Genomic DNA, 13,707 nt, shown 5'->3' on the forward strand with positions numbered 1-13,707 from the left:
CCAACTTTTTGAATTTATATTTACTTGTTTCCCAATAAGTCATTTACTCCTCAATTCATTACAATTTGAATCCACTCAATTAGCCCAATGAAATTGTTTTATAAAGGTTAACAATAATCCCCTTATTGTCAAATCCAATGAAAAAAATTCAAATTGTTTATATTTCCTCCAGTTTTATTGAGACATAATTGTTATACATCACAGTATCAGTTTAAGATGCACAGCATCATGGTTTGACTCACATATATTGTGAAATGATTACTGCAATAAGTTTAGTTAGCATAAATCATCTCATATAGATATAATAAAAACAGAAAACAAAAAGAAAAAACCTTTTTCCTTGTGATGAGAACTCTTAGGATTTACTCTTTAAACATAAACTTTCCTATATATCATATAGCAAGGTTAACTATAGTACTGTATCCTTAGTACTAATTTATCTTACAACTGGAAGTTTGTACCTTTTTACCAACTCCTTCTCCTCCCACCCCAGATTTTGTTTTTCTGGAAGTTCTAGGAATATTTGATAATGTTGACCACTTTTTCTTCTTCAAATTTTCTTCCCTTAGCTTCTGTAACACCAATGTCCTTGGGCTCTTTCACCTTTTTAACAATTCACTTGCCTCTTTCATTAATTCTTTTACTCATCTATCATGTTTTAAGTGTATTTTATTAATTATGTTGTTTCAGTAGTCCCAACTTTTTCCCCTTTGCTCCCCTCTGCCCAGTACACCCCTTCCCTCCAGCAATCCCGCCCCCCACCCCTTAGTTCATGTCCATGGGTCGTGCATATAAGTTCTTTGGCTTCACCCTTTCCTATATTATTCTTAACTTCCCTCTATCTATTTAGTACCAACCAATTATGTTGCTTAATCCCTGCACAATTTCCTTATTTCTGCCCCTTCCCCCTCCCAGCTGATAACCCTCCAAATGATCTCCATACCTATTATTCTGTTCCTATTATGGTTTGCTTAGTTGGGTTTTGTTTTTATTTTTTAGATTCAGTTGTTAATTTTTGTGAGTTTGTTGTCATTTTAATGTTCATAATTTTCATTTTCTTTTTCTTAAGTAAGTCCCTTTGACACTTCATGTAATAATGGCTTGGTGATGATGAACGCCTTTAGCTTTACCTAGTCTGTGAAGCACTTTATCTGCCCTTCCATTCTAAATTACAGCTTTGCTGGATAGAGTAATCTTAGTTGTAAGTCTTTCCCTTTCATCACCTTGAATACTTCTTGCCAGGCTCTCCTTGCCTGCAAAGTTTCTTTGGAGAAATCAGCTGATAGTCTTATAGCCACCCCATCTATAGGTAACTCTCTGCTTTTCTCTTGCTGCTTTTAAGATTCTCTCTTTATCTTGAACCTTTGGCATTTTAATGATGATGTGTCTTGGTGTGGTCCTCTTTGGGTCTAGCTTGCTGGGGAGTCTCTGTGCTTCCTGAACTTTTATGTCTATTTCTTTCACCAAATTTGGGGAGTTTTCCTTCATTATTTTTTCATATAAGCTTTCAGTTTCTTGCTCCTCTTCTTCTCCTTCTGGCACCCCTATGGTTTGGATGTTGGCACATTTAAAGTTTTCCCAGAGGTTTCTAAGCCTCTCTTCATTTTTTTCAATTCTTGTTTCCACATCCTGTACTGGTTGACCTTCTTTTTTCTTCCTTATATTCAAAATCATTGATTTGAACCCTGGTTTCCTTCCCTTCACCATTGGTTTTTCGTGGCTTTCCTTCGTTTCAACTAGCATAGCCTTAACTTCTTCCCTTATGCGTTTGCCATACTCAAGCATATCTGTCAAGCCTGTGAGTATCTTTACCACCAGTATTTTAAACTCTACATCTGTTAGAGATAAAGAAGCAAGCCAGTGACTCTCAAACAAGTAGGAGATAATTAATAGATGAATCATGGAAAAGGCACTAGGAAATGACATTCTGCAGCTCCTCACACATGTCTCTGGGATCAAAAGGAGGAAGATTGAGATTTCTGGCCAAGATGGAGGTGTAGACAGACACACTGCATCTCCCTCCACAACTAAGAAGGAATACAACTACCTCAAAACTAGGAACAACCAGAAGATCCAGAAAATCAAACTGCATGGAAGTCCAGCAAACAAAGATACAAAAAAGAAATACTCATCCAGACAGGTAAGAGGAGCAGAGCTGGGGCGGAGAGGATGCGGTGTGGTGGCGGCAGCAGTGGCAGCAGTGGCAGCAGTGGCAGGCCGGCGGAAAGCACAGGCACACATTTTAAAAGTCAGGAGAGACACCTGGGGAGCGTTCCTGGCTCCTCACTGGACCTTGCCGCTCATGGTCCCAGCACGAGGGAAATTCAAGCCCCGTTGCTTCTGACTGTGCAGACAGGTGGGGTTGGGGTGGAGGCAGAGACTGCTGGTCTCTCAGCAGAGTTTGCTTGTTTAAAGGGCCCCCACAGTCCTGGAGCATCCACAGACCCACCCACTCTGGGAATGAAGGCCAGGGCAGCAGCTAGAGGGGTGCCAGACTGGTGCGGAGGTTGGAGAGGTGCCTGAAGGAGGGGCAAGTGCTGGTGGGCGGCATTGTTCCCTCTCGGACCCCTCCCCCACATACAGCACCACAACGTGGTGAAACTGGTCACCCTGTACTGATGAATCCCTTAGGCTCCACCCCTTACAACATAACAGGAGCAACAGCTCTACCTATGACACAGAGGTAAACAAACACAGGATCCTGTCAGAAAGAGGAGACAGAGAAGTATGGCCCAAAAGGGGTAACGGATCAAGGTTCCAGTAGGAGAACTAAGCAACGAGGAGATAGCCAACCTAACAGATGAGAAGATAGCCAACCTAACAGATGCAGAATTCAAAACCCTGGTGATAAAGATGCTCACAACCTTGACAGATATGCTTGAGTACAGCAATGCATAAGAGAAGAAGTGAAGGCTATGCTAAGTGAAACAAAGGAAAATCCACACAAAAACAATGGTGAAGGGAAGGAAACCGGGGTTCAAATCAATGATTTGGAACATAAGGAAGAAAAAGCCAGTCAACCAATGCAGAATGAGGAAGCAAGAATTGAAAAAAATGAGGAAAACTTCCCAAATTTTGTGAAGGAGATGGACATACAGGTCCGGGAAGCACAGATGGTCCCGGGTGAGCTGGACCCAGAGGGGACCACACCAGGACGTATCATGACTGAGATGCCAAAGGTGAAAGATAAAGCCAGAGTCCTGGGGGCAGCAAGAGGGAGGCGGAGAGTTGCCTACAGGGGGGTGCCTATAGGACTATCAGCTGATTTCTCAGAGGACACTTTGCAGGCAGGAAGGGACTGGCAGGCAGTGTTCAATGTGATGAAAGGCAATCTGCAACCAGGATTACTCTATCCAGCAAAGCTATCATTTGGCATGTAAGGGCAGATGAAGTGCTTCCCAGACAAGGTGAAGCTAAAGGAGTTCATCATCACCAAGTCATTATTATATGTAATGTCAAAGGGACTTAAGAAAAAGAAGATCAAAACTATGAACACTAAAATGACAACAACCATCAACAACTGAATCTAAAAAAGGAAAACAAAATCCAACTAAGCAAACCATACTAGGAACAGAATCATAGGTATGGGGATCATTTGGAGGGTAATCAGCTGGGAGGGAAGAGGGGGAGAAATGGAGAAATGGCGAAGGGACTAAGCATAATCAGTTAGTACAAAATACACAGGGGGAAGTTAATAATAATATAGGAAAGGGTGAAGCCAAAGAATTTATATGCACGACCCATGGACATGAACTAAGGGGGGTGGGATTGCTGGAGGGAAGGGAGGTACCGAGTGGAGGGGAGCAAAGGGGAAAGAAAATTGGTACTACTGTAACAACATGATCAATAAAATATACCTTTTTTAAAAAAGGAGGAATATTGTTGTCACCAAACACAGAGAAATGGGAAGATGTAGCTGGATAACTTTGCAAATAAATTGGACATAGACCTATAATTAGATTACCCTTAGTTAATCACACCCTGAGTTAAGTAGTTATTCCCATTAGAGTGTGAACCTGGATTAACCAGTAACGGAGAAGCGGGGGAGGAGAAGGGAGGAGGAGCTAATAGTGTTAGGGAGGGGGCCTTAATCGCATTAGTACAAAACCAGTTTTCTTTGTCTACTTTGCGTGCACATTTTCCTGGCTGGTGGTGCACCTGATTCTGCAGTCTTCTGAATAAACGTCTCGTTTTGCTACTCAAGTCCTGTGTCCTGGTTTTTATTGTGGGTATTTCTCACATGTCTGTTAGGTTGGCTATCTCCTCATCTGTTAGTTTGGCTATCTCCTCTTCACTTAGTTCTCCCACTGGAACCTTGATCCATTCCCCCATTTGGGCCATACTTCTCTGTCTCCTCATCTGGACAGGCTCCTGTGTTTGTTTGCCTCTGTGTCTTAGGTAGAGCTGTCGCACCTGTTACATGTAAGGGGTGGAGCCTTAGTTATTTGTCAGTACAAGGTGACCAATTTCACCATGTTGTTGCGCTGTACGTGGGGGAGGTGTCTGAGAGGGAACAATGCCACTTGCTCAGCACTTGCCCCTTTTCCAGGTACTTCTCCCACTTCTATATGGGACTAGTGCCTCTCTAGCTGTTGCCCTGGCTGTCATTACCAGAGTGGGTGGGTCTGCAGACATTCTAGGACCATGGGGGCCCTTTAAACAAGTGAACTCTGCTGAGAGACTGGCAGTTTCTTCCTCCACCAAAACCCCCACTGGTCTGCACAGTCAGAAGCAATGAGGCTTTATTTTCCCTGGCGCCGGGACCATGAGCTGTGCGGTCTGGTCTGGTGTTGGGAGCGCTGTCCAGGTGTCCCTCTCAACTTTTTAAAACGTGTGACTGCAATTTCTGCCAGCCTGCCACTGTCACCTCTGCTGCCACCACCACACTGCATCCTCTCCGCCCTGGCTCCACCCCTCCTACCTGTCTGGATGAGTATTTCTTCTTTATATCTTTGTTTGCTGGACTTCCATGCGCTTTGATTTTCTGGAGCTTCTGGTTGTTTCTAGTTTTGAGGTAGTTGTATTCCTCTTAGTTGTGGAGGGACATATAGCATATCTGTCTAGGCCTCCATCTTGGCCGGAAGTCCTCATCCACCTCTTAAATGTTGGTGGTTCCTAGGCTTCTACCACCAGCTCGCTTTCCTCTCTAGTTATGTTTTTATCAGAAGCTTCATCTATGATCATAGTTTAATTAGCATCTATATATTCATGGCTCACCAAATTTCATCTCAAGCTCATATCTCTCTCTTAAGTAAAACCCCACTAGAACCAATGTTCAAAATTTAATTCAACATCAGTTGGCTCCCAACAAATTTACTCATGTTGTATTTCTTTCCTGGTTAAGGTTCTACCAGCTACACAGTCACTAAGCCTTAAATTTAAGAATCTTTGACTTCTTCTCCTCCATGCAATATAATAATCAGTTAACATCACCAGTTTCACCACCTCTAACCCATCCTACATACTTCTATCAGGGTGTTTTTTGTACAAAGCCTCCCTCCACACTCCCAACTCCCCCACCATAACTGGCTGCATCTCCTGCTTCTGTGTCCCTCACCACTTCAACCTCTACTCCTGAATATATGCAGTTTCTATTTTTATCATATTCTTCCAAGTTTCCAAGCCTTTTTGATGTGCCCTATGACTCAAATGCTCTGAAACATTCACCTGGAGAACTTCTTTAGTCTTCAAAGCCCAATTCAAGTCTCACTCCTCCATAAACCCCTCCCTGAAAGGTCCCAGAGTAAAGTTTATCACTTTTTCTTTAGGTATCCCCTAACCTGTTGTTCCACAAGACCCACTGTGTCACAGCACTGACCTTACTCTACAGCAGTTATTTGTATTTTGTGCCTGTCTCCTCTACTAGACAGGGGCTCCTTGGGGACATCAAACAACAATAATTGCCATGTACCTCATGCTCAACTACTTTCCAAACCAAATAATTCAAGTCATCTGTGCTCAAAGCAGGATTACACTCTTAATCTAGGATACTGGACACTCCTCTCCTACCTCTTCCAGGAAGACTAAAGAAAGTGAAAGAAAAATGATGATGGCAGAGAAGAAAGAAACAGTGAAAGAAAGAGCAAATAGAATAGGGGTTTTAGAAAAAAAAGGATAGGGGGTTTGAGGAAGCATAACCGATTAGAGATAGACTACCAGGGGGACAAAAAAACTGATTTTGTCATTGTTTTCAAATAAACCACAACTGTAAAAATTTTATCAGTGAGCAAATAAAGGCAAGATGCAATCTGTGCAAATAATATATATGAACAGACAAGTGGGAGAAAAGCAGACCACCCTCAAATAGAAAAGTCATATTTGGAGTGTCATTGTCATTGAGGTATAATATCTGGAAACTCATAGTTTTTCTTTGTTTTGCTCACCAGTCATAAAGACAAAAAGTGAGAACTGCACACATTTACAGAATAAACAGAATGAAAATTTTCATTTCATAATTTAAATAGCTTATTTTATCTATTTTTTATCCATCACATTTATGACAGCTATGAAATTAGTTTTATAGAAAGTTGAAAGAACATATACCCTGTTCTCCTAAAATTTAGTCTTATAATTTAGGCAGTTTCGTATTCATCTTTGTGTTTCAGTGCCTAGCACAGAGCAGATACCTCAATAACTGTTTGTAGAATTAAGGGAGAAAAGAAACAAGGAAAAAAGGAATTATTTAGAAGAAACTCTGATGCTCTACAGAGAAAAAGAAGGGCTCTTAGTTCTTGAACACCTACCTGGTTTAAGGCCACATGCATCTGGTCCACCAAGAACACATAGAGCTCACTAATGAATGTCTGCAGTTCCTCCTGGCTTTCAAACGATGTTGTTTTCAAGTACTTTTCTCTCACAATCTTTACCACAGCATGCTGCAGAAGACACAGATCACCCGTCTAGTAAAGCTGTCAAGCACCATGCTGACAGCACAGGCCTCCCTTGAGTTTCTGGTCTATGTCTCATTAGAATTTTAGAAGGTAATTGATTTCTCCCCTGGCAACTGCTAAACTGTTGACTCTGATTTTCCCCTAATCGACATACTCTGTATAACTTCTTTTCTTGATGTCACCATCATCACTATTATGGTCAATGCAGGACTCATACTGTGTGAAGAGTCATAAAGCTGAAGAAAACCTTAGCATTAGGTTTATGCATTATGTCTCTTATGGTGGTCACATGATTCCAGGGAGAAAGGCCTAATTTGAGAATCTGGAAAACTGAAAATCTGGTTTCAATTCTGCCACTGTACAATCACATAAATTATTTTATACTTGGTACTTTGGTTTCCTCATTTGTTAAATAGATATGTAGTTCTGGTATTACTATCTTACTTCAGAAGATGATTGAAAAGCCAAAAAGGAATAATAGGTGGCGAAGCTTAAAATGCTGTATAAATAACATATTGCTATAGCCAGGACAGCTTCTTCTTTCTTTTTCCCCTAAGCTAACATTATTGCCAGGTTTTATACTAAGCACATTCCATGAATTATATTATTTAATTATCATAATGACCCCATGTGATAATATTAATATCATCCCTCATTGTTAGACAAAGAAATTGAGGCACAGAGAGGTATAAAGTCACTTGACTAAAGTCATCCAAGTAGTAATAGCAGAACCAGAATCCAACTAAAATGCGACCATACCACCTACCGAGAACAGCCTCTGGCCTCCACGAGCAGCAGTTGTTTTTTACTTTATTACTTCCACATGCTTTCTTTGTATTTGTTTAGTACAGTACAGGGCACATAGTAAGTGTGCATGGAGAAGCAGTGCAGTATAGGAGTTAAGAATGTGACTTCTGGAGCCAGACTGCCAGAATTTAAGTCCCATCTTTGACCTTTACTAGCTCTGTGACCCTGGGAAAATTACTTAACCAACTAATGTTGCATTTCTTCAACTGTAAAATGGGGATTGCCTATCTCATAGAGTTGTGAAGATTAAATTAGTAAAATAGGAAACATTTAAAAATGTGTCTGGTATTCAGCAAACAATAAATGTTAGCCATCATTATCCTAAGTCATGTGGATCAATTAGTTGGGTGTGGTCTTGAAAAGTGAAAGATCACTGGTTTGATTCCTGGTCAGGGCACATGCCTGGGTTGCAGGTTTATTCCCTTGTCAGGGTGCATGTGAGAGGCAACCAGTTGATGTCTCTCGCATGGATGTTTGTCTCCTCTTTCTCCCTCCCTTCTCCCCTTTCTAAAAATAAATCAAAAGTTAGTCATTATTATTCAGGAAATTATTATTAGGTAAATATTTCTCAAATATTAGTGATTCTATGGACTGGGAAAGGTTTGTAATAGGAGACAGAGATAATTAGTAACAGAATCAGTACATGGTACACAGTTTCTGCCTGCTAGAGCAACATGAAATCTGGCTCAAAATCTGGCCTCGCCTCAAGTGAAGAATCAATTTCTTAAAAGTTCACATTTGAAAAGGATACTGAAACATTCCATGGCTCTGCAAGAGTGGAGCTTCTCTTAACATTCTATCATGTAGAACATAGCTCTCTTAAACAATAGCAAGAAAGGTGGGAGCATCGCTGAATATAATCAGAGAAAAAAATGACAACTAGGTATGTAGAGTAGAACATAGCTCTCTTCAACAATAGCAAGAAAGGTGGGAGCATCGCCGAATATAATCAGAGAAAAAATGACAACTAGGTATGTAGAGAAGATGCTGCATAAAACCCATGTAATAACTAAATAAATGAATATTTACCTTGAGTTGTTCTTTAAAAGCAAAATATTTTCCAGAGCAATTAAGTTCATAGTTGAGCTGGCACTTCTGCTCCTCCAGGGTTTCACTATCTATATCACTCTCCAGTTTGGCCACCTGTTTTCCAAACATCCTATGATACTCATCCAGAATGGCTCTAGAAATGTTCTTGATCTGCATGTGGTAGTCACTCACTGCCTAGGAAAATACAAACTGCTGGTAAAGAGACCTCGAAGAGATCAAGATGTGGAAAGGAATTCTGAAACTGGATTGGGTTTTACATTCAATAATACTTCAGGTAAAAATTGCCCTTTTCTTCACAGCTCAGAGACCGCCAGCTAAAGATTAAACACCAAATACTATTCATTGTAAGCCACTAGTCACAAATAGACACAGGAGGGAAAATATGTGAAGCTACAATTTTGCACCCCTTCTGAAAAATACATTGAAGAATCCTTGTTTTATTTTCAAATGATGTACTCAACACCTTACTACTTAAAAGTTTCTCCTTGGCTTTGGCACTTACCTTCTGAGCCCCTCCTGTCCTGCGGGTAAGAGGTGGCCTTGGAGGAATCATTTCCTTAACCCTGTATCAGGAAACAACAAGTTGATTATCTGCAGATTCATATTCTCTTATTTCCCACCACCAAAGAATCTGCATGGAGGAGATCAAGGTTTCTTCCCCCGTTATATGTGAGCATTGTGGTGTTCTCTCATGTAAAGGCCTAGACATGAACCTGAGAACAGTGTATAGCTATGGACTAGATAGGAAGGAAGCAAAGAAACAGCTACTTAGAGAGTAGCTAAGTTGTACTTTTGGCTAATTTGAGCCCTGGCTTTACCATTACATATATTTTTTAAAGCCACTGCTATGTATAAGGGGCTGCTTGATTCAGGGGGTTAGAAAGAAATAGGTGTCATAATTTTAGGTGGACTCAGTAGAGTCCCTGAAAGCATAAAGTTTTGGAAATTTAAATGATACAGGTAAGAGAAAGCTTTTCTTTCCTCTCCATCTAGGTCATAATTTATGACTACTTTAAATTAAAATAATGATATCAGACTTCATGGTGAATAAAAAAGTACATTTTGTAACTATCAAACTACTTATGCCAAAACTTCTATCATCCATTTTTGGGACAGTATATAAGAACCTAGATGGAATTAAGTTATAGCTTTCAAATTGTATTTATTTTAATAGGTAATATATCAAAATGATTTAAAACTCTAGAGGTATGAAACAATATACAATATCCTTCCAAACTTGTTTTCCAACAATCCAGTTTTCTCTCCAGAGACAATGTTACTTATTCATCCTCTCAAAGTATATACAGATTGGCTCCTATCCATCAGGCACTTTCCTAGGTGCTGGGGATAGGGCATTAAACAAAACAGACGGAAATGCTTGCCTTCCTGGGGCTTACATTCTGGTGGGTGTCAGGGGAAGACCCCTGGCTATATGTGGCCAAAGTTTCAGGTTTCAAAACGAAGTTGGGTCTACTGCCCGATTCTGAGTTCCGGTAGCTGATTCAGCAGGTGTCGTATAAACACTGCTGTAACCACTTCCGGTAGCTGATTCAGCAGGTGATGTCACCACCTGGCTAGAAGCCACCTTTGAGTAACAAGTGTATATAAACCCATTGCACTGCAGAGCAGCTGCGAGAGTGTACCGCCAGCACCCTTAGCCACGCTGCACTAATAGAGCATGCAAAAGCTGCCGAAGGCTTCGCGGAAGTTTTTCTTCGCCACCGGACCAGAGCCCACCTCGCTATTCGGGGTCTTGGACCAGACAGTAGGGAAAGATGATATATGACTTAAGTGATCAAGATAAATATGTTAATGGTAAGTGCCATGGGAAGAATAATGCAGGGAGGCAGACAGACTATGTTGGGGGTGGGGTGGTGAAGTGGAGAAGTATATTTCACTAGGGAAAGCCTTACTTGCTGAACTAATAACATTTGACGGAAGTGAGGAATCAAGTCATGTAGATTCAGGGACAAGAAAGTTACAGGGAAAGGGAAGAGCAAGTGTAAAGCTCTTGCTGTAAGAGTATGCGTGGTATGTATGAATAGCAAGGAGGCCAGTTTGGCTGGACTGAAAAAGTGAGGAAAAGGTACATGCAGTGCAGGACATGTAGGCCCTCGCAGGCCACTGGGTACTGGTAGTTTCTGAGCAGAGGAGTTACGTGAGTTGACTTCCATTTTAATACAATTATTAGAGAATACTGTGTTAAGAATAAACTACTCAAATGGAAAAACAAAATGAGGTATATCCATGCAATGGAAAACTAGTGACTCCCAAACCAGTAGGAAATAATTAGAAGCAAAAACCAAATGTAATCTTGAATTAGGGGGTCTCCAAGCCAGAGTTAACAATATTAGCACACTTACAAGTCAGGAAGGGGCATTCTGCAGCTCAGCACAAATGCCTGCCTCTGAGATCAAAGGGGGAAGATATTCATCACCAAACACAGGGAAATGGGAAAATGTAGCTAGACAGCCCAGCAAACAAGTTAGGGAAATTTCAAGGGAGAGGCTGGGACACAGACCTATAACCAGATCACCCTTAGTTAAGTATCACCCTCAGTTAATTTAGCTTATCACGTTAGATTGTAACTCCGGAGTATCCAGCATGGGAAAACAGAGAAGGAGAAGGAGGGGAAGTGGGGGGAGGGGGAATTACTCATGTTAGGTTAAAAGCAGCCTGCTCCATTTTGTCAGTGTGCACCTTTGATTTGGGGGCACCTGGAGCTGCAGATCTATGAATAAACTGCCTCAGTTACTGCTAAAGTCCTGTGCCCCAGTGTTTTTATTGTGAGCATTTCTCACAGCAGTAAAGAAATTAAGTACTGATACATGCCATAGTATGGATGAACCTTGAAAGCATTACGTTAAATAAAAGAAGCCAGTCACAAAGAAACCACATATTGTATGATTCCATTTATATGAAATGTCCAGAGTTGGCAAATCTATACAGACAAAAAGTAGATAAATGGTTTACAAGGGATGGAGGTGGAGGTGGGGAAGCTTGACATGAACGTTGGGAGGAAATGTAGAGTGACTACTAATGTATATAGAGTTTCTTTTAGGGATAATAAAAATATTAGAAAGTTGATTGTGATGATGGCTGTACAATTTTGTGTGTGTGCTAAAAGCTATTGAATTGTACACTTTAAATGGGTGAACAGAATGGTATGCAAATTCTTTCTCAATAAAGCTGTTATTAGAAAAAAGAAAAGAAACTGCAGGGTGGGATGGCAGAGATTACTATGGCTCTAACCAGAGAGTTTCTGAGAATTATATATACAAATAGAATAGGTGGTTTGAGGAAGTGCAGGAGAGAGGCCCAGGTGTGATATATAAATTTGGGAGCCATCAGCACATAGATAGTATTTAGGGTCATGAGACTAAATAGAAACCAACCGAGTATGGATTGAAAAGAAGTCCAAGGACTGAGCTATGAGGAACCCCAATATATAGACTGAAGAGATAAGGAATGCCAGAGAGAGAGAAATAAAACCAAGAGAATATAGTATTCTAAAAACTAGGTAAAGAAAGTGCTTTTGGGAGGATTGAGTAGTTAAACACTGCTTTAGGGAGGATTGAGTAGTTAAACACTGAGGGCTCACAATGACCCTGAGAGCAGACCATTGAATTGAACAATATGCTCATCATTAATGGCCTTGCTAAGAACACTTATCTGAAATGAAGTTACTAGAAGTGAATTACTAGGTTAAATAATACATGCATTTATATTTTGGGGGGGCAGAAAGTTTTTAATTAAAAGTGACTTTCTTTTTTTTTATTAAATCATTTTTTATTGTTATTCTATTACAGTTGTCCCAATTTTCCCCCCTTTGCCCTCCTCTGCCTATCCCCCCAACCCACACAGTCAATTCCCACACTATTGTCCATGTCCATGGATCATTGATAGCTATTACCAAATTGCCCTCCACAGGAATTTATACACTCACTAGTTTGTATGAGAGAGCCTGTTCCCAGATACCCTCATCAACAACGTAGTGAGTTGTCAAGACTTTTTGCTCTACAAATTTTTTTTAAAAAGTATTTCAGGGTAGTTTTAACTTATGTTTCTTTTAAAATTTTTTAATGGAGGAGGGCAGGACCAAGGGTGATATTTTTTAAAGATTTTATTTATTTTTAGAGAAGGGGAAGGGAGAAAGAAAGAGAGGGAGAGAAACATCGATGTGTGAGAGCCATCAATCAGTTGCCTCTCATACGCCCCCAACAGGGGATATGACCCAAAACCCAGGCATGTGCCCTGACTGGGAATCGAACCAGTGACCATTTGGTTTGCAGGTCGGCATTCAATCCACTGAGCCATACCAGCCATGGCTAACTTGCATTTCTTTTATTATGGAAGTAATTGAGCTGCTTTTCATATTTAAGAATGCATTAAATTTATATAGAGGGTGGGGCAAAAGTGGGTTTACAGTTGTCTGTATGGAAAATAATACAATAACTAATAAACATTAATACAAGAATAAACACTGTGTTTCATGTACATCTACTTTTGCCCAACCCTGTATTATTATATATTGACGTAGATTCAGCAGTTGGAACACACATGCCTCAGCTAGGAACCAAAGGCAAATTATCTTTTATGAATATTGGGTCCAGTTTTCTATCATTGCCATTCTAATTAGCCTTTGCTCTATAATATTGTCACTTGGACTAACTTGGAGGAGAAACTGCCTTCCATCTCTCTATAGACGAAGAAAAAACTTATAGCTAATAATTTCTCACAAAAAACTAAGAATACTTAAAGGTTGATATACAGCATAATTGTAAAAGTGCTATATATAGGTAAGTTGATAAAAAGTCAAAGGAGATAAAAACAATCATAAATTTTTAAAAATTTTCATTGATACAGAGAACAGATTGGCGGTTGCCAGAGGCAATGGGTAGGGGGTAGGTGAAATGGGTGAAGAGGGTCAAAAGGTACAAATTTTGAGTTATAAAATAAA

At 40.3% G+C, this 13,707-nt stretch overlaps 1 protein-coding gene across 1 annotated transcript in view; it reads right to left on the reverse strand.

Annotated features, from left to right (window-relative positions):
• Positions 1-13,707, reverse strand: part of CFAP70 (cilia and flagella associated protein 70) — a 120,837-nt gene that overhangs the window by 55,240 nt on the left and 51,890 nt on the right. The window contains 3 exon segments of the mRNA XM_090278202.1: positions 6,744-6,875; positions 8,727-8,921; positions 9,250-9,310. Of these exon segments, the coding sequence (XP_090134328.1) occupies positions 6,744-6,875; positions 8,727-8,921; positions 9,250-9,310 (388 nt within the window).

Source organism: Furipterus horrens, unplaced genomic scaffold (assembly GCF_987537825.1).
Source record: "Furipterus horrens unplaced genomic scaffold, mFurHor1.1.pri manual_scaffold_5, whole genome shotgun sequence".
In the NCBI taxonomy this organism is placed as follows: domain Eukaryota; kingdom Metazoa; phylum Chordata; class Mammalia; order Chiroptera; family Furipteridae; genus Furipterus; species Furipterus horrens.